We start from the raw sequence: 22,762 nt of genomic DNA, 5'->3' as shown, positions 1-22,762 counted from the left end.
TGTGCTGCTCTTGCACAAGGATTAAATGTCGATTTTTGTACTACTCCCTTTGGCAGTTTTATTGTCAGTTCTGGAATGATGGGTGCCACAACTTCTGTCGAAGTTGTTGTCGAACTACTAGGTTGATCTTTATCCTTGTTGTTCGACAGCTATGGATTTCCATAATCTTTGTTCCTTGTCGATATCAAAGCATCATTTTGCTATTTCGAAATCGACAACATTAGCACTTGGGATGGGGAAGCATTTTCACTAGCAACCAGATTTGTTCCTGGGTTCGAAAATGGATAAGTTAACACTACTGAGGTCTTTGAATTCTTGAATAATTTTTTAAGTTCAGCTCTGTGCGGACAATCTAGTGTCCGATGATCCTCATCACAAATTATGCATGGATATTTTTTCCTATTTCCAGGCGGGTTTGCAGAAGTTTTTTCAGGTGATGATGATCCCTGTTTCTTCTCCTTCCCTTTTTTGTTCCTCTTGCCTCCTGGTTGCTTGGTTTCTTTGCCTTTATCTGTCGAGACGACATTTACTTCCGAGGCAAGAAGTTCCTCATTTGCATTTTGACCGGAATTCTTACGGGCCTTTTTAGATATAGCCCTTGTCGATTTCGTGTCTGTCGTGCCAATCACGCCATCGCCGGCATGAGAGTCATTGTTCGATTTAGGAGGAGGAAGGACCGAAAATTTCGGTCTGGGAGCGTCAGGTATTTTATTTTAGAGCGTGCCAGACTAAGTATAAATCAAGTCTAAATATTGCGCACGAGAAATAACTTGCTCTTCTGTGACGACTCCCCCTTTTGCCACATCTTCCGTGATAGAAGGTAACAAAGACTTAATAAACCATTCAGCTAAAAGCTGATCAGGAACATACGTATTCGCCATTCTACGACGACGTCGCCACTCATGAATATGATCAGATATGTGAGTGGCCGTTGTCTGTTTGAAATTGGTAAGAAGTTCTATTCCTGTTTCGTACCTTATTGGTAACTGAAAATGGGTTAAAAAGGTTGTGGCTAGGGTACTGAAGTTGTCAAATGAAGCTCTGGGCAATTCGATATACCATTTTGCTGCCGGACCAGTTAACGTCCTCTGAAAAAGGCGAAGCCTTATCGAATCATCGTTCAGGGTGTTTGATGAACACCACAGATGAAAAGTCATCACATGATTCGACGGATCTTCACCCGGATTTCCATTAAATTTAGGAATATCTGACAGAAGTTTATGCGGAATCGCGGGCCACCAAGGGGCGTAAGCGATTGGATTGTTTGTTAACTGATTTAGGTCCGGTAACTCTAAAGTTGCCACGAAGGGTAATTGTTGATTTAGGTTAGGCGAAGCATACCCAGGATAAGATGGAATCGCCTGAGCAGTTGGTCTTTGCATACCAGAATAATGCATTTGATGCTGGTAACTTTGGTAAGGTTGGTGGGCATAACCATTGTAGAATGGTTGGTTTTGACCGTTTTGAATATACGGCTGCCCACTATTTGCAAAGATCTGTTGCTCAGATCCTTGGTATACTTGTTGGAATTGCGGTTGTTGGTATTGCACCATCCATGGTTGTGACGCCATGTGTTGTTGCCTGATACTAACTGTTTGACCAAGATGAGGGGTAATTGTACCCGTTTGGGCCTGTGTCATTCCACCAGTCAGAGATTGTGGTTGAGTCGTAGGGGCAAGAGGTTGTTGTATTACAACTTGAGAAACCTGAGGTTGACATACAACAGGCAGCGCTTGTACTTGCGACACTGCCACAATAGCTGGCATAGTTGGTATATTTGACATAGGCAAACATTGTTGCATCGAATATACAACTCTTGGTTGTTGAGGTAGCGTCGGTACCCAACTGCTAGATGTAATTCCAGCATAACCTAAATTTTGTTGTGAACTCCCGTATGGTTGTCCTCCTGGGGAAGATAATGAAAGGGTATACTGCCCTCCATACGGTGGTAATCCGGCACTTAAAGGAATGATTTTCCCTTGAGGAGCGGATTGCCCAAATTGACATCTTGAAAAATCAATTTGTTGAGACCCAACATAAGAGTTTCTGGATACTATTTCGGATGAACAAACAGGAACAGACCATACTGTCGAAATAGCCTTTGACTGGGCCCCTTCTAGCGACTGAGAGCTAGTTGGGACAGATGGTATACCGGCGAACATTGTTGGAGTGAAAGCAGGGAGTTCTGTCGTTGCTGTGTCGGATGACACAGTCCTAGATGTCGATGGTTGTTCAGACATTTCTAGTCTATCGAAAAGATTACCTAGCGATTCTACAGGAGCTTCCGATGGCGGTAGACTAATTTCTGACGAAGAAGGATACAGAGTGATCCCGACTCCAAATTGCGTTGGAGTACTAGATGGAGGATCCTCTACGATCTCTTCTATAGCAATCAAACTAGGTGGAAGAGGTAGACCGTCAGGTCCGTAAAATATTTCTGGTGCCGAAGAAGGTATGGAATCTGCAGCGACAGATGTTTGGGGAACAACACTCTCTGAATCGGTCGTTGATGAAACTGGTTCAGTATCACAAGTGTTTACCCTCAAACTAGGATCAGTATTACTGTCCTTCGGTGGCTGCTGAACTTCTTCTATAAAGGCAGGGATACCAGAAATGTTCGGAGTAACCGGAGTCTCTGATGTTGTTGGAACACTTGTTCTAACTTTACCAGGAGATTTGGAACCGGTTAAACGAGTTCGCTTTGTCCGCAATAGTTTCGATTCCGGTGACAAAGATGGTTGACCCATAAGCCTCCGTGAACAACGGGGTTTCAATTGACTTTCTTCCACGATTGCGGATTACTCGATCAACTAAAAATAAAAGGGGAAGTATATTTCCGAATTAAATGAATTTTAGACACTTTGACACAACTTGTTTTTTCAATTTTAAAGAGTCGAGAAAAAACAAAAGATGACTCTAGTCTCCTTCGATTTTTAATGAGCCTGAAGTGACAAGTGCTCAGATGGACCTTTTCTGTTAAAGAGTCTGAAAAGGAACGAAAGGGACTGCTCTGGAGATCTAGGTAGAGGGTTTACCAAACCAGTCGCAAAACTACAGAATACTTTTTACGGTACGGCAGTCAATCTTCCTGAATGCTGTGTTCAGTGCATTGCGATCGATAGGGCGGCAGACACGGCTTCCTATGGGTAAAGGATAAAGCCTATTGTGGTCTCCCAAAATATACTCGATGGTACGTGGGAGCACAAGTCCGTATTGGCACTTGTCGTCTCAAAGTGGAGGAATCACCCAACCAACAATGAAAGCGATAGTTACCACGTTTTACGACGCCAGAACACGTCTCTATCCTAGACCTCTAGATGTTGCGTTAGGTTCCAAAGCATTGTTAGATTCATTCAATTTATTTACAATTCCTAAAATGCAATCTAAGATGATAAACAAACTGTTATCTTCTTTATGCCATGAAAATCCTAACTACTAAGGAAAGATAGACAATATTCTTTTTACAAAGAGCAAAGAGCATACACTATATGCACTGTCCTAAATCAAACCAATCAAACAGTCTAAATGCAAATGCACATGCATGTATTTGTTTTCATCTTTCTTAATATGTAGATGATAAAAATAAAGCTTATGTGAAAATTTGAATTATTTTAAAGTGACAGTACTTGACAATTTTCTTTCCAAAACGAAGTGAAAGCAAGAGAGACACTTAGCGATTTTGAAATGAAATATTGCTTTTCGACACTTCAAAACTTTACCAATTCAAATCATATGCAATAGTAAATCATATAATCGACTACCAAACAAGGGGATTGCCTTCTATGGTTGAAAACGACAGCTACAACACTTTCAGATCAAAGAACGAAAGCTCGATTATGTTACTTTTTTGCAAGAAGAGAATTGAAAATGACTAAAAATACAGCTAAAACATTGACAGTTCTTTGCACATTGGAGGCGGAATAACAGTAAGGAAAAGGGCTTCAAACAGAGGTGTACTGATTACAGGCAGCAAGATTCATGAATAGAACTGAAAAAGATGAACACAGAAACCAAGATTTAGTGACAAAGCCTAGTTTGATCAGCGCACCTATAACACAGGGAAACTGAAATGCAGCACACCTGCTACACTCGGGAAGTGCGTTGATTTCAGTGTCACAGACCAGAGGGTGCGATGGACCAGGAACGATACTTTGAACTGGTTCCAGGTCACAGATTGCAGTTCAGTTCAGGGATTTTGGCCGTGAACAAGGTAATCAGTAAGTCAACAACAGGGGTAGATCTAAATGAGGTTACTGAGGCCACCACAAAGGGCAATTAGAGAGCTTGTAGATCAAGTGTTTAATTCATAAACAAACCCGGAGATTGACTAAGCAGCGTTGATCTACTTTGCATTCGTCAAACAAATGCAGTTCGAAGGCTAGCTGGCTTGGCTTCAGGCTCCGTCTGTGAGTTTATAAAGTAAACAAATGTAGATAATCAATCAATCTATTCGCTCCCCAGCGGAGTCGCCATTTTGTTACAAGGAAAAGTGTCTACACAGAACTGCTCTATCCCACTAAGGTGTGGCAGCTACCTTAGAAACAAACAAAGTAAAGTCTACTTTCGTTTTCTTTTATGAAAGATAGATGAGAGAAGAATAAGGGGACCAACCTCTGTCTTTCGCTTGGCTCCTTGTTTGGTTCCTCTCCCTTCTGACAGTCTTTTGCTACTTGCCTTCTCGTATACCCAGCTTCACAGAGTACCTGTAGGATCAAAGCAGCGCAAAACTATACAAGAACATGGATCTATAATCATAAACAATCTAGGATCAGATGTAAATTGACCATACAAATGCACAAAACATAAATTACACAAGAGTATGGAAGAAAACTAGAATAGCTTTATTGATAATCAAGAAAGAGCCAAGAGAGTTACAACCAGCTGTTCTGACCCAGCATCATCCTCTTGGCAAGAAAGCCCTCCTTCACCTCATACAAAGCTTAGATCAGCCAACACACACTGATGTTGCCTCAAGAAACTAACAACAATTCCTTACAAGATGCAAAATTCCAGCCTCTGGATCTATGGGATGAGGGATCCATATATAGATATCTGTAAGGGGGATGAGTCAGCTTGTGTTTTGATTAGTGTCCTCCCTTTGATAGCTCTTGCTTCCACTTGGAGATTGATGATCTCCTACTCATCCTTGGTCGAATTCAGAGAGGCAAGTGTCACAGGAGAAAGTTCTAGAAGATTCCATGCTTTTCCACCTTGAAGAATGACACTGCCATTTGTCTCTTCCCGCTCATCGCACCCCATAGAAGGGCTTTTTGAAATGCAACGCACCCACAGAGTGTACTTAGGTGAGATGCAATGCACCTTGGCCATGGAGCAAGTGCAATGATCCTATTTTGACCAGTTCTGAGTGATTTTTCATGGAGAACTTCTGGGAGAAGCTGTAATCAGTTGACCTTGTTCCTTTAGGGGTTGGAACAACACTTTTAGGGACTTAGGAGCCCTTAGTTTATGGATATTTTATGCCTGGGGTTGCAGGGCCCAAAAATATCTATAACACCCACCATAAAGCAAAACCATGACTGTTCATTTAATTTCCCCGTGAATTCTAACTGCTTCCAGTTAAAAGCCCTCACACCCCATTTTCGCCCTTTTTCGCTTATTTGCACTGCGAAGCCTCCAAAGCACGCCTGCGCCCTCAGAGCTCCTGCGATCATTTACCAACTGCCAGATACCTTCCGAAACGCCACCACAGCACACCTGAAAGCCGCAAAAGCCTCTGCAAACCTCCATTCAAAACCAGTTTGCAGCCCCGACCATAAATTCTAGGTATTTAAACAAAAAACCAGAACGGCCCTCTCATTTAAAAACGTACACTAAATTCATGAAATAATTGAATGAATTTAATTGAATTCCCTTTAAATTGAGAACATTCCCCCTCCTAAAATACCAAAACCCCTACCTACAAATTGCTGATACCCTACCCCTGTTACAGAATTGTCAAAACTTCACTTCCAATAGCTATATAAGCCTAATTTCCACAACCGATTACAGAAATGGCTGCTCAGACTTCTCTAGATGTTAGACTAGTGACAACCCCTCATTTAGACATTGACCACTTGGCCCTGGAAGACACAGACTTCCAAATCAAAGATATAGCCACCCCACGCCACCTTCTGAGAATCCACTATTGGGCCAAGGATAGGTTCCTTAACCATGCTAATGTTATAAACCTTTGGGAATCCAATCTACCCAAATATACATTCCCAGAAGTCCATCCATTCCTAGACATAATACATTTTTGTCATGCCTGTTACATTCCAAGCCATAGGGCTATTGAGGCACCAAACCATGAGATATTATTCACCATTATGGCTGAATCCATCAACCAGGAGCTGTAAATCCAACCTTGTCCTAATCTGACTCATTTGTCCATTAGACACCTGTTGGACCTATACATCACACTCGACCTAGACAATATCAAACAAATATTTTAGAATTTCATCATTGAGGAGTGCCATACTCCTAAAGGCATTCCACCCTATGTTGCCACTATTTTTTTAGAGACTGGCAGGAGAATAATCACCATGATTTCATGCATCCTAGCATACACATCAGATGAGATTGTGGATGAGGTCATCATGACTTTATTGTTCATCTTCACTGTAGGCAAGCCTCCTGCCATTTTGTATGATTATGCCCAATTCATTGCAAACAGAATGGATGAAAAACTCACTAGACTGCCCACTCAAAAAGTTTTCAAATACTCTTCAGTGTTGTTTCATATGTTCCTTTATTACTACACAAATAAATTCCCTTTGAAGATCCCGAAATTGGACACCAAGGGAAAGGAAAGATCAGTTATATTTTGGACACCCTTGGTCGACAATTTTTCCACCTCATACAAAGACTTCATAGAATCTTTTGTATACCCAGTTATGAACATGCTGACTTCTAAGGTTCAACCTAGAATCAACCCAAAAATTAAAATTGTACTCTAACTAGCCAAGAATAGCAAAGTGGGAGACTGGTACCTCTACCAGAATCACACTGAAATCGGGATCTATGGCTGTGAGCTAGCCCCCTAAAAATTTCCTAAATACCTCCCAATGGGAATATTTTCCCTTGAATACTTCAGGCAAATCATATGTGTAGATGAGGTAAACTTCCTAGCTGCTAGGAAGAAGATGCAGTTTAAGATGAGAAACCAAATGGGCCCATTCGTCTACAACACCAGAGAGGTTGGACTTGAGGCTGATAATATGTTCCAGGAAATGAAATTCATGAATAGTTTCATTTTGCATTATGACCCTCATGGGGTTATAAACAAGCTCAGACAAAAGGTCAAGCCGGGACCTTACATCCACTACCCAAGACCTGACATTGAATAGTATGCTAATCAGTCAGAATGGGTAGAGAATACATTGATTGACATGGACATCAAAATTGTGGATGTGGAGAACACCATGATTTATTTAGAGAAACAATTTGACCAGAGCTCTTTCCTGCAAGTTCCAAAGTTGGGAGAGCCAATGAAAATCCCACCTATCATTTAGACCCCTCTCAATGAGGAGAATAATCCTAAAATAAATAGGGAGGAAGCATCAAGTTCTACCATGGATACCATTGATAAACAGTTCAAGCTAAACAAAAGGTCCAAATTGAATCCTGTGTTTGAAAAGGAGGAAAACATTGCATCAGAAGAAATCATTGACACTGAGGCAATGGGGCAGAGCAGTAAATAGACAACAGAGACAGATGCATCAGCAGAAACACATCAGCCATCTACTTCCAACACACATATCATACAGAGATAGAAGAGTGTGGAGGTGTCTTCCTTTGTCAGGTCAGCTGACAAGGAAACATAAATCAAAGAAATATTTAAGGAAACAAAAATGAGGAATGAAAAGCTGAAGGCAGACACATATGCCAAATACCTGAAGATGACACCACCAAACCAGAACAAATTGATGTCAGCCTTGACATCAAAGAAGGAAAAATACAAGTGTCATTCCTACAACCCATTATACAACAACCCAAAACCTTAACAGACTACAAGAAGACCAATTTTGAGGTCTTGGCCAGGGATGTTCATCCCATTGATCAGATCGAATTTCACAAGCAGGCTGGAGAAATGATCTACTCCACCCTCACAGCAAAGGCCATGGTAGCATTCAAATTGAAAGATTCATTGGACAATGTGACAACCCAGTACAAACTAGAAAAGGCCTCCTCCAGCGCCAAAGACACCAGGATAAAGTCCTTGGAGGACCTGGTTATTGAAATGGGCCATGACCCAAAGGACATCAAGGCTGCTGAACAGTTAATCAAGAAGAAGAATGAGGATATTGCAACCCTCAAGAAACAACTCAAGCTAGTTCAGTTACAACACCCACAAACAAAGGAAGTCCTGGAAAGCCAGACAAATCATGAAGAGATGATGAACTTGGTGTTGTAACTCAATGACCAATTGGAGGAGATGGAAAAGGAACCAGATAGCTTGATTCAGCTTAAACAAGCTAGTATGGATAGTGCTCCTCCAACTGTCATTCCAACAGTGACCACAATTGTACCTTCCACTCTGGAAGAAGCATTAACTCCCACTGGTCCAATGGCCACTACATTGCCAACATCAACTTCGACTACATCAGCAACAACATCAATAACAACAACCTCCACAAGTGAAGAAGCGAACAGGTTGGTCAAAACAATGGAAGAAATGTCCATTCATACCAATGAGATGAACAAATTGAAAGAGAAAGTCAACAGCCTTAAGACAGATTGCAAGCTTGCCCAGATCATGCATAAGGAAGAACAACAAAAGGCTGCAAGGATGAATGAGAGGATAAAGAGCCTAGAAAAAGAATTGACCTTGATTGAACCAATAGGAAAAGCTAAAAAGAAACAATGGGTCATTATCATTGACTCTGTCAATGAAATTTGGCCATATATACAGGTCATTTTTTAGCAGATTGATTTGATTAAGCAGACAACAGAAGTCATTGAAAGGGTCAAAACAGAACTTGGAGATATTCCAGAGGAAGCAACAAGAATCATCCACTTCCTCAACTCCAAGGATAAATATGAACTGCAAGAGCTTGAGATACCTGATAGGACAGGCACCATTTTAGAAGTTAGAAAAGTTTTCACCAAGAGGAATTTGATGTTAAATTAGAAGATAAGTGTTAGAACATGTAGCTAGCTGTTGACAGGTTCATGGCTAAGTTTGAGCTGTTGAAGGAAAAGGGATTACCTAATCCCTTAGTTATAAATGAAAAATTAATGACACATGAATATTACAACAAGAAGATCAGGGAAGTGGCCAAAGAACAGGTGATCACTTCATCTATGAAGGGCATGCCAATAGGAAAAGTCTTGTACCAAACTTTTGAAAACTTGTTTTACCTCCAGCATGAGGTAAAACACTTGTTTATTAATAAGCCCACTTTTGCCAAATATACAGAGGCAGATGAGATATACATAAAAATGATCAATATCCAATTACCAGATGAAGAAAGATGGGAAAAACTCAATGATTTACTGTAGTAAAAGGACAGTAAATTATAAATCTCTGGTAAAAAATGAAATAGCAGGGTAAAAGGATATTGATAGGTCAGCAGGATTAAAGTGTATCAGATGAAAGTGTATCAGGTGAAAGGTTAAAGTAAAATAGAGCATCCAGCATGAAAACCAAATAGCCTAGCACAATAAAGGGCTAAATATCAAAGTCTACAGCCAACAAAACCAAAATAAAAGGGGCAGCATGAAACAATTCAATAGTTGTCTCTATCTTCTTGCAAGAAGATGTTTCTTTTTTCTTAGATTAGTTCTGAATACAGTTTGAGATATTTTGTAACTCCTTTTGTATAAATACTTCAAAATTCAAAGTGTTAGGGTGGATTATTTTACATTTGTAGAGTTATTTTGATCTTGAACCTAAGGGTGATTGTACCATTTTCAAGTCAACAGACTGGAGCAAGTAATAAAATCATTTCGCTATAGGATTCATGAGATGAGCCATTTGCAGTGAAGTACTTTCTTTGTGTGATTTTGTTACCTTTCTTATGTGTTTTCATAATCTTAAATGTGTTCTAAATTCTAAATGAATTAACTGGAAATATCACTCAGAATTTGTTTAAGTACACTTTGTTTTGCACAATTATTCATTTACAAGTTTTCCTCTGATACCCGGATTTGAGAACCCTTAATTACTCTCCCATCACGGTTGAATTCTTTCATTCTTTCCAAAATCCGGCCTAGGGAACCCTTAATTTCTCCTTGGGTCCGATTTGAAGCCATTCACCATTTAGCCTTTGAGATCTACAATAACTTATCTATCTTGCCCTGTAGACACTGGTTTTAGAGTTGAGTCCAATCTTGTTTATCAGATATCCGACTCCATAGCCCAATGGTAGAAGCCACATCTCTGTTCATCTATGTGATCCCACCACCAATTTTTCAAAACAAAACCCATGTGCAAACAATAACTGGCCTAAAATCATCTTAACTAAAACAAAGTCAAATTATAAGGAGAGAGCCTTCTCTGAGTATCAGGAAGGCTAGGTCCTGATCTCCAAAAGTGGTTTGTGGTTACCTTTGGTTTTTCTTTCTTCATACTTCAAAGAAATATCAGAGTGATAACAGAGATATTTAATCAAATTAATTGGTTGTAATGACAAACTCTCTACAATCTCGCTGTTTCAAATTTTTTTAGAGTATAAGTTAAAAAATATTCTAAATGACAAAAAATAAACATTTAATCGAACAAAGTTTGATCAATTGTTTATCAAAAAAATACAAAATACATAATAATATAATTATTAAATAATTTATTTTTTTTATAAATTTAATCTTATATATTAAACTAATAATTTTTATATAAATTTAATATCTTATATTAAAAATAAAAATATATATATATATATTTAGAACAATTACAAATATTATCATTATTCCATCTTTATTACCCATGCCAAAAGATACACATTTATCCGTATAATTAAAATAGCAAGATATACAAATATCACATATTTAATTAAAACCACCGAAATCTTTGTCACCGTACCCGAATCCCTCACATTTTTGTCGCCGTGTGCAACTTATGGATTATGGCCAGAGGGTTCTCCGATTCCGTGCGTTGTGGGGCATAAAAACCGAAAAAAAGAAGTTAGAATCACTTGTTTGGCACGTCTTTGTATCGGAGGGTTTTACCTAAATTGCTCCATAAATCACAGTAAATTTGGCTGTGTCCCCACAATTTTCAGTTATTTTTCGCTGATCAAGAAATTTGGGAGTATTTGATTTATATTTTAGATTGGAAATGGTTTCAGTGTGATTAAAAATATTTAGGGCATTTGAAATTTTTAATAAAAAATATTTAAAGCACTTAAAATTTTGAAGCTTATAATTAGATTTTCCAAAACTTTCCTCAAATTTTATCAAAATTTCATTATTATGTGACTGGCTACACAATAAAATTGGGTATACATTTAACTCAATTTATAATTTGGCATAATAAATTGATATTCACATGTTGAAAATTATGCAAGTTGTCCACGGTGTCTTGACCCCATGAAATTTGATAGATTTAAATTCATAGCTGCGTATTCAGTACGCGGTCAACTTTAGAGAAATTTATTCTCGTTCAACCACGTTGAAGCCATTGTAAAGTTAAAAAATATTTTAAATAATAAAATTAATATTTAATCAAAAATTATTTTACCAAATTTATATTAAAATTTTTAAAATATATAATAATATAATTGTTAAATAATCTAATTTTTATATAAATTTAATATTTTATATTAAAAATTATATATATATATATATATAATTAAAAATATTTTTATTATTTATTTTTAAAAATATACATTTATCAACATAATTAAAATCATAAGATATAGAAATATCAGAATTTTGAGTTATTTTAAGACACACATTTATCAATATAATTAAAATTGTAAAATATATAAATATCATAATTTTGAGTTATTTTTAACTTATTATAAGAGTGTTTGAATTTTTTTTATGGTGAAAATAGATTCTGCACAGTAAAAAATATTTAAAGTACTAAAGAAAATATTTAGAATACCCAAAATTTTAAAAACTTTAAAGTTAGACATTTGTAATTGCTTTCTAAAAAATTCCTAAAATTTGATTAAAATCTTGTTAGAATTTCTATTATTTTCCACACAAAAATGTGATTAGATACACTATAAAATTTGGTATAAATATAACTTAATTTATAATTTGATATATTAAATTGATAATCACAGGTTCAAAATTCTGCAAGCTGTCCGGCGTACCCTGGCCCGCATGAAATTTGATAGATTTAAACTCATAGCTACAAATTCAGGATGCGGTCAATTTAAAAGAAATGCAATCTCGTTCAACCACGTTGCAGGCATTGTGAAGTATTCAGGATGCGGTCAATTTAAAAGAAATGTAATCTCGTTCAACCACGTTGCAGGCATTGTGAAGTTTTGTAGAATAGAATGCATAGAGCAATACGAGTGCTAATATGGAAGTTAAGTAGTTGCTTAATTACCGTAATTTTTTCACGAAATTTCATAACCACTAAATGTCTTTTAAACTTAAGTCGTGCTGAATAATTCAAAGTGTCCAGTCAAGCCCCCTGTAGAACGTCGAGGAATAGAATTTTCTAAACTTAAGTCGCGCTGAATACTTCAAAGTCTCCGGTCTTGTGATTTACTAATGGAAGCCTCCCTGTAGATTCATTCTAGATGGAGGAAAATAGATTTAGGTGCACTCAAGCCCACTATACATAAGCCTCTCCAAGTATCAGGACAAGTCCCCTCCTCCGCTCACCCAACACAAAGATGATCAACTTCGATGGGAAGCATTACTGGCCTTTAATGGTCATATTTCTTGTTGTTATCTTTTCCGTTAATACACGCAGATGCAGCAGCTTACAAGATGAGTGGTGGCCTACTCCTTACTGCAACTTGACCACCAGATATACAAACGACAGCACGTTTGTGAGCAACGTCAATACAACCTTGAACTATCTGCATGTCGACGTTAACAAGACATCCCAAGGCAGGTTTAACACCTCTGTTTATGGCCAAACTCCTAACAAAATATATGCCCTCCTCCAATGCAGGGGAGACGCAACAGTGGATGAATGCTACAATTGTTCGCGTCAAGCAAAGATCGATGTTCTGCATTATTGTGGGAATTACGTTGGTTGTAATGTTTGGTCCAAGTTCTGTTTCTTACGTTATAATGGAAACTATAACTTCACTGGACATATGGATACTTTTGGAGATAATTATTACAATGACTATAATGCCTCCGCCGACCCTGCTGCCTATGCCGAGGCTGCTCGGCAGCTTTTGTCTGATTTGTCGTCCGAGATTACATCTGGATCTGCAACGAATCGGTATGCCTCAGGTTCAATTGTAGACTCCGGGCAGTTTCACACGATCTACGGTCTGGCCCAGTGCTGGGGAGATATATCCCTTGCCGACTGCAAGACATGTCTCTCAACAAAGATTGATCAATTGTTCAAACATAATCCTGGAAGACTTGGAGCTAGGGGTTTGGCTAGAAGCTGCATTATTCAATATGAAGCGAATATTTTCTTTAATCCTTCGCCTTCACCAGCACCACAAATCAATGCTCCACCTGCATCACCACCAGAAAAGTCTTCAAGCAAAATACCCATAATTTTTGGAGTTATTGGCGGCTTACTTCTCCTGTTAATCATGTTCCTGTTTGGAATTCGAAAAAAAATGAAATCTGCCTTATTTGGAAGGCGGAGTGGAGGTATTGCAGAAGCTTTCGTTTTGCGCAGCTTTCCTACTAATAGGGTTCATTGAATTAAATCATTACGTTTTTTTTCATTTTTTGGATATAGCAGTAAAGTTTCATTTTTGTAGGATACTCAGGAATGAGAGAAAATCAGCAACAGGCCAGCGAGGGGCCTGTCCTAGCAAGGATTCCCAGCCTATCCGTAGGTTTCACAGTATTTGAAATGGAAACATTGATAGCTGCAACAGAAAATTTTCATGATAATAACAAGCTTGGGGAGGGAGGATTTGGTGCTGTATACAAGGTGACATACTTTACGAAAACGTGGTCCATTCTGTTTTGGAGGGTTTTAACATGTCTTACAATATGGTCGCCGGCATCTGTGTAAGTGTAGATGGATAATTCACAAAATCTTCATAACCGTTTTCTTTCAATTTCTCAGGGAACTACTCCAGAGGGTAAAGAGATAGCGGTGAAGAAGCTTTCCTTAGAGTCTAGGCAAGGCAAGAAGGAATTTTTGAATGAAGTTAAGCTGGTGGCAAAAGTTCAACATCGAAATCTGGTGAAATTACTCGGCTGTTGCGAAGCGGGATCAGAAAGGTTGTTGGTTTATGAGTACTTGCCCAATAACAGCCTTGATAAAATTCTGTTCAGTAAGTATGGTTTATTTTATTGAAGACAAAATGGAACATTTGTGTAGGTAATGGAAATCATTCCCTGAAATGCTTATACATACTTTAAGTCGGTTATGATAATTTATTTTCCTGCATGGTCGATACAGTTCCAGATAGACGCAGGCAACTGGATTGGCAGAAGCGTTGCAGCATCATACTTGGTATAACTCGAGGGCTTCTCTACTTGCACGAGGATTCTCATCTCCGGATTATCCATCGGGATATTAAAGCCAGCAACATTTTGTTGGACAAAAACTTGAATCCCAAGATAGCAGATTTCGGATTGGCAAGACTCTTTGAGGAAGATGAAACTTCTGTGGGCACAGGAATTGCTGGAACTCGGTGAAACTTCTAACCATGCATCACTCGGTTACATTAACTACATTTTAGTATTATACTGTTTTGTTTCAGAAACGCTGTCTAGCCATTTTATGTTTTAGTATTTTAGGATTATAATTTTGGTTTCAGAAAGGCTGTTTAACTATTTTAAGTTGTAGTTGGAGTTTGGTGATCTTCCTGATATTTTATTTATTAATCACTTTTTTTTGGTTGTTTTTTTCTTTTTTTCTTTTCTTTGAATAGAGACTTGTAAATGTCATAAATTGTTTCATTTAAGCAAAATTTGTCAAAAATATACCTGAAAAAGTTTGTAAATAATACTAAAACAACACCTTAAATAACTTTTAAAACATTCAAATTACACAGATTACATAACTCAAAACTCAAAATTGCAATTGCCACAAATTCACGTTAAATTTTGAACAAAACTACCTAAAATAAGATATGTTCAACCAAGAGAAAAAAACGTAGTGGAATTAAAATACAGGCATACTTAGTAAACGATTGGTATTAATGGCATTGCACTACTCATCTTTCCTATGATGAAGTACACTTTTTTTTTAACGATGGGTCGAGGTATTTATAAAGTGAAATTGTTATTTGCAGAGGATATATGGCACCAGAGTATGCCATGCATGGGCAACTGTCTGCTAAAGCTGATGTATATAGTTTTGGGATTCTTCTTCTGGAACTTATCAGTGGAAAAAGGAACATGGATTTTAATTTACCACCTGAAATGCAGATCCTTTTACAGTGGGTAAGCTAACGTTTCCATTAAATTTCCAATTGGCAGCATCCACGTTATCCGGACCATGTTATTTAGGTGTTCCATAGATCATTTGGCCGTGTCATATGAGATTTAAGATTATTGATCCGATTCTGATCTCTTTTGACATGACTATAGTCATGGCATATGGATAATCCGCAGCTATTACTTAGTGCAATTCATCATAAACTAGTGATCGATCGTAGTGACCATACATATATTTTCTGAATTGCACGATATATTTTGATTATGCAGACATGGGGATTATATACACGAGGAAATATTGAGGCCATTGTTGATCCAGTAATAAATGAAACCTGTGGCGATCAGACAGAAGTCTTAAGATGCGTCCATGTTGCACTGCTGTGTACACAAGGCAGCCCATTACTCCGTCCATCAATGTCTACAGTGAACTTGATGCTTTCAACGGGGGTAATGCTGTTACCAGATCCCACGAAACCTGCTTTTGTGAGTTCTGTAGCTGCCTCCAATAATCCCGGCTCTTCACAGCATGGATCGTCACATACATCTGCAGCTACTGCATCATCTTCATCGCACACTCCTCTAGCATCCAACACTCCTCTAGCGTCCAACGCCAACGTTTCAATTTCTGAGTTGGAACCCAGATAAAGATTGATTTGTGAACCGGATTTATTCATGGTTCTCTTGGATACAAGTTTAATGGGTGATTATAAGGAACTAGTTTCCACCTGAAACAAGTTTAGTAACCTGATATTGAAACAAGTGTAGTAAACTGATATTGATATTGATATTTTGTCAGTGCAAAAATATTTTATTCATAATACTTAATAATATGAGATATGTTTAGACAATTTTGTTTTACGTTTTATCTGAATTAATAGAATTTCAAAATATTAATCTGTATTTATCTTTAAATTCATATTTACCATTTCACTATTAAAAAAGAACATTAACATCATTTTTTATATTAACCATTTCATTATTGTCTAATATAGTTATAAAATTACCATATAAATAAAAAATAACAAATAACATTAATCTATATATATATATATATAATTTTTATAAATCTTATATCTTATTACTAAATAATGATGATTTTCTTTGATAGGTACATGTTTATAGGTACATGTTTATATATCTCACATGAGAAATATATATATTTCATCTATTGTAATAAAGTTTATCATTCTATTTGCAGGAGTTGAATGTGGGTAGGAGAATCTTTCAACCACCCAAAATAATCCCACTTGAGAATCTTTCATTACATTGCTATCTTATTTTTTATGGGGCATCTTGATAACATTGGCATAACTTCATGGAGTGGAAACACTTCTAATCTTTTTATAACTTTCACTATGATTTAGCTTTTGAAGAATGGAAACTTTGTCTTCGAATTTTCCAAATTTAACCTTTGGAGACTTGGAGCTTTAGTCATCATTGTATGGAGACTTACCTATATAACCTACCTATTTTTTGCATGGCGATCTTTTATAGCTAAGAATTTCATCCAATACTTGCGAGCTCTTCAATTTCTTGTTGAGCTTGTCAACTTCAACCCTCAATGAAAAAAAATCTTCAAGCTCCTCACATTCTTCTTCTTTCTTAGCCATCCAGATATTTATTACTTATTCCATTCCTTTTCCTTATTCAAGCTATATTTCATGGAGATGATTTATTCCTCAAATTTTCTTTCTTGTTGACTGAATTTTTTTTCAAGTTTGTTCAAGTCCTCACACCTTTCCTTAAGATGACTTGTCAAAATCCCTTCTCTCTTTCCTACTTCTTTCACCTCAAGCTTTAAGTGTCCAACTTCTTCTTCTTCTTTGATACTTTTTTTATTCTTTTTTTTAGAGTCTTGCATCTTTTCTTTTAACTAATTCACCAAAGTGTCCTCGTTCCTTTTAGAGTCTTCCAATTGTGCATTTAGAGAAGCAACATCATAGTCCCTAATTTCCAAGAATTCTCGTTGCCCTTTTCTTTCATTCATCATTTGATTGTTTCTCAAGAAGATATTCTCAACTTATATAGTTTTACATTGGTCTTCTTTTTCTTTTAGCTTGCTTCTTCTATCCTTGTTGCTTCTTCTAGAAGGTGTTCTCGTTGCCCTTTTCTTTCATTCATCATTTGATTGTTTCTCAAGAAGATATTCTCAACTTATATAGTTTTACATTGGTCTTCTTTTTCTTTTAGCTTGCTTCTTCTATCCTTGTTGCTTCTTCTAGAAGGCCCTCCGCAATTGTGTTTTCTTAATTGTGGTTTTCATACTTCTTCATTAACTACTTCTAATTTTTATTTAGAATTATGAGACTTCTTATTTATTCTAGAGCGAAAGAGAAATTATTTTGAATAGATTTTTGTAACATTACCTTTATCAACACCATAAGCTCTTGTTCATGATTTTCTAACTGATTCATAAAAGCAACTTCATCTTTTCTTTCATTTTCTAATTGAAGCTTCAAACTAGTGATTGATTTTCTTTCTAACTTTTCTTCTTCAATTTTTCTTTCATTTTCTTCCTCTAGAAGGTTATCCTCAACTAGATGAGGAACAACATCTTCATTATTTGTAACATGACATGGAAAAATAGAAGTATAATAACCTTGATTTCAACAATTGAAACAATATGCAATACCCGATTCCTCTTTCTAACTATTTTCAACATCCATGATCATGAAGAAGATGTCTTCTTTGGGATATGATGTATTTATCACATAATTTCAGTCCTTCCTCTTTTGAGACTTCTTCTTTTCACTCTTACCTTTATTGGCCATGATCTAACTTCCAATAGTTAAGTTCTCCTAAAGGAACCTTGCTCTTGTTGGAAAATGTAACTAGGTTTGGTCTTCATTAATGTACTTGAGTCATCATAAAATGTACTTGTCAAAAGAATAAAGAAAATATTTTTTTATTATTGTATCAATGACTTATTAAAGCATGGGTTTCATGCTTGGGTCATCATTATATTAGTCGAAGTCTCCATTGTGGACTCCTAGGATTAATATTGAGTCAATAGAGTCATTGTACATTTAAAGAGATCATTCTTGGACTTTTCGATCATGTAAAAAGGTTTATTATTGAGTCAAATGTAATTTATGTAACCCCCACAGCAAGTCGACCTAAGGACACCAGTTAGACCTCACATAGAGGCTATAAAAACAAGGAGATCGAATTCATTTGGAGCATCTCATCTCAGGCAAGTTCAATGTCTCTAAGGAAGATGGAGAAGTGTGAAGTGGGTCAAGGAAGTCTAAAGGAAGTGTGAGTTGGTTCAAGTCTAAGGATATTGAAGAAATCTAAGTTTTGGAGCTACTCTCTCTATTTCGTTCCCTAGTTTGGGAGATCAAAGTCTTCCAAGGGTTGTTGTTGCCAATTGCTGCATGATGTCATAAGTTGTTGCATAGTCAAAGTTGATGGGTTAGAAGTGTTGTTGCAAAGGAGTTGAAGATCTGGAAGGTTGACTTGGTGTGGAGGGAAGTTTTGGTCTTTGTCTAGGTTGAAGAGTCTCAAGGAATACTATTGAAAGAAAAGAATTTTTGACTGGCTTTTCCCCTTAAGGGGGGTTTTTCGTCGGCATAGTGCCTACGTCTTGTGCCTTGTGTTTTTTTGTGATATTCATACACACATAATATGGTAATTCATTGATGAAATATAAGATAATAAAGTAAAAGAAGCCAACATAACTCACAAGTAATTGTCAAGAAAGAGGAATCAAATCCTAATCTACTTGCATTGATTTCTCAACATGGTTTCAGAGCTAGGGTCAGGAAAGGTTGAAGATCACTTTGTTGGATCAACAGGAATGAACACGGATTCTCCCTCTTTGATGAACTACATAATAATGGGTATCAATATTTCTAGAAGTTGGATCAAGAAGGTCATCTACCACTTATTCAACAAGGTCAAAAGTCAAGGGTTCTTGGTTTCTCTTACAGGTTCTCTTAGTGAGGACAATGCATGGATCATTGATATTGGAGCATCAAGACATGATAGGAGAAAGAAAACAACTTCATAAACTATCAAAGGAGTAATATTCTCATGTAGTGGAATTGGGTGACAACAAAAGCTATGTTGTTAGAGGCCTGGGATCAACATCTTTGAAGCTAGAAAATGGATCGAAGCTACACCTCAACAACATTCTATATGTTCTAGGTTTAAAAAAGAATTTTCTTTGTATTTATTGTTTAGAAGATAAAGGGGACAAAGTTTCTTTTGTTGATGGAAAAGTATTGGTTTGGGGAAAATACTCTTGCATTGAAAAAGCTATGATTATTGGAGTTCGTGAAGGAAGCCTTATAGAGTTATCACACCACCTCCTCAATCTTTGGTTCATATGGAGATCAATACCATTGAGCTATGGAATAGAAGGTATGGTCATCTTCATTATAAGGTCTTCCCTACTCTTAGCCAATTGGTTCATGGCATCCCCAATATGAAGTTAGATCATGAAGATGTGTGCAAGGGATGCTCTTTGGGAAAGCATACTAGAAAGCCATTTCCGAATAGTGAAACTAGGTCTAAAGAGATATTATACCTCATTCATTCTGATGTGTGTGGGCCCATGTCTGAAAAATCACTTGGAGGTCATCTCTACTATGTAACATTCATTGGTGACCATTCTAGAAAGAGATAGCTCTACCTTGTCAAAATAAAAGATGAAGTATTTGAAAAGTTGAAGGAGTTTAGATTCGAAGTGGAAACCCTAACAGAAAGAAAGATAAAAATTCTAAGGTCTGACAATGGTGGGGAATATACTTCTAAGGAATTGATTTCATATTGTAAGGAATAAGGAATTAAGAGGGAGCTCATTGTTCCCTATTATCTCAAACAAAATGGAGAGGTTGAAAGAAAGAATAGGTCAACTGAAGAAGGCATTCAAATAATGCTCCTTGATCAAGACCTACCAAAATTCTTATGGGGAGAAGTAGTAATGATAGTCGTGTACACTCAAAATAGAAGTCCTCATAGAAGTATTAATAATGTTACAACCGTAGAAGTTTTCACAAGAAAGAAACCAAGTGTGAGTCACCTCCTAATCTTTGGAAGTCCAACATACATCCATGTTCCAAAGGACAAGTGAAGGAAGTTGGATTATACAAGTATCAAGGGAATAGTTGTTGGATATAATCTCTCCTCAAAAGCATATAGAATCTACATTAAGGAAGGAAGACATATCGAAGTAAGAAGGGATGTCTTATTCGATGAAAATAAATCCTACATGAAATCAAAGAATATTCCTATTGATTCTGATGATGAAGAAGTTCCAATATTTGAAGAAGAAGAAGATCATCATGAAAACCATACTACAAATCAAGAAGACGAAGAAGGACCAAGTGATCCTATTCAATCTATGGTCATCCCAACCACAAGGAAAATGCCAAATTGGTTAAAAGCTACATTAGAAAGTTGTTGAAGGACATGAAGCTACGAAAGGAACCTTTAGGGAAAGTAAAAGACCGAAGATATATTCTTGTTATGCTGCATAAATGACGAATTTAATTGAAGTTGAACCATCTACATTCAAAGAAGATGTTCATCAAGAGGTTTGGAAGAAAGTTGTGCAGGAAGAATATCAATCCATTATGAAGAATCGGGCATGGGAAATCGTTCCTAGACCTAGTGAAAAATGAGTTGTCACCTCCAAATGAATCCATAAGATCAAATATGTTGTTGATGGAAGTATAGACAAGTACAAATAAATATTTGTTGCAAGGGGTTTCTCTAAAAAAGAAGGCATTGATTATGTAGAAACCTTTGCACCCACAATAAGGTACACTACCATTAGCTCTTTGGTTTCATTGGTTGCTACAATGGGTTGGAATATCCATCAAATGGATGTGAAGACTACATTTCTAAATGGGACCACTGATATCAAACAACCCGAATGCTTTCAATTTAATAACAAGGACTCTCATGTTTGTAGTCTCAAGAAGGTCCTATATAGTTTGAAGCAAATACCTAGGGAATGGTATGCAAGAATGGATGCATATCTACTTAGAAATGGGTTCGTAAATATTTTTATTGATCCAAATATCTACATCAAGGTTGTGAATCATGATCACATCACTATTCTACTAAATGTGGATGATTTATTCATTACAGGTGTGGAGTGAAGAATTCAATAATGTAAGAAGATGTTGGCAATTGAATTTGAAATAAAGGATCTAGGACTGATGCACTATTACCTGGGTCTAGAAGTATGGAAGAGACCTGGGGAGATATATTTTGGGTAAGGAAAGTACATTATAAATTTGTTGCAGAAATTCGGGATGATGGATTCCAAGCTGATGACTACTATGATAACCAATCTCGAGAAGTTGAGGGGATCTGACTATAGTATGTTGGATCCTACCTCCTATCATCAATTGGTGGGTTACCCAATGTATCTAGTAAATACTAGGCTAGATATATGATTTGCAATAAACATTCTTAGTCAATTTTAGTTATGATCACTGGTTAGTTGCCAAACACATATTGAGGTATCTTCGTGGCACTATACATCACTGCCTAAAGTATGATAGTAAGGAAGTCAAGCTAATTGGTTATACGTATTCCAATTAGGGTGGTAGTGAGACCAATGGAAGGAGCACTACCAGAGGATGTTTTAGTTTGGAGCTTCTATGATCTCATGGATGAGTAGGAAGTAAGATATCGTTTCTTTAAGTAGGGCTAAAGCAGAATATGTGGTTGCATGGAAGTCGGAAAGAAGGTTTTTTGGTTAAGGAAGCTACTAACATATTTGTTCGAGAAGTCTCTAGGCCCTATTGTGATTAATTGTGACAATCAAAGTTGTATCGAGATGTCTAAACATCCTGTGTTACATGCTAGAACGAAGCATATTGATAATTAGTTCCATTTTATTAGGAACTTGGTGTAGGATGGAATTGTGAAGGTAGAGTATGTCTCGACAGATGAACATGTAGCAGACATACTAATTAAGTCTTTTCTTAATAAGAAGTTTGAATATCTAAGAAGCATGCTTGGTTTAGCAAATATTACTGATTGTATTGATGATAAGAGATTGGAAGAGATTTGTTGAGGTTTTGTGAGTGAAGCATTGTCTAGGAGGACATCTCGCCAACAATTTGTGTTGAATTCTAGGTCCCAAAGTAGGGGGGGTGACATGGTTCGTAGAGCTCTGACCATGGATATGCACCTAGGTCCCTGGGTTGGTGGATAGAAAGTAAGACTAATGGTACCTAGAGAGGCTGAAAGATTGAGTCCACCTTATTCCCACTTGGATAGATTTCCCTGGTCAGGAATATAGTTTGTG

General features: G+C 37.0%; 1 protein-coding gene across 2 annotated transcripts; it reads left to right on the top strand.

Annotated features, from left to right (window-relative positions):
* The first annotated feature begins 12,411 nt into the window (after window positions 1-12,411).
* Window positions 12,412-16,279, top strand: LOC149215895 (cysteine-rich receptor-like protein kinase 15). 2 transcript variants are annotated; one of them, XM_089391112.1, is made up of 6 exons: window positions 12,412-13,743; window positions 13,866-14,032; window positions 14,171-14,381; window positions 14,510-14,744; window positions 15,348-15,498; window positions 15,763-16,279. In XM_089391112.1, the coding sequence occupies exons 1-6, from the start codon at window positions 12,795-12,797 to the stop codon at window positions 16,135-16,137; spliced, it is 2,088 nt and encodes a 695-aa protein (XP_089247238.1). In that variant the 5' UTR covers window positions 12,412-12,794; the 3' UTR covers window positions 16,138-16,279. The 2 variants fall into 2 exon arrangements, with proteins under 2 accessions (XP_089247238.1, XP_089247237.1); XM_089391111.1 differs by having other exon boundaries at window positions 13,857-14,032.
* The last annotated feature ends 6,483 nt before the right edge of the window (window positions 16,280-22,762 follow it).

Source organism: Pinus tabuliformis, chromosome 1_1, assembly GCF_031772625.1.
Source record: "Pinus tabuliformis cultivar Carrire ecotype Pingquan chromosome 1_1, CPIR1, whole genome shotgun sequence".
Classification (NCBI taxonomy): domain Eukaryota; kingdom Viridiplantae; phylum Streptophyta; class Pinopsida; order Pinales; family Pinaceae; genus Pinus; species Pinus tabuliformis.
This window is presented reverse-complemented; position numbering and strand designations above follow the sequence as displayed.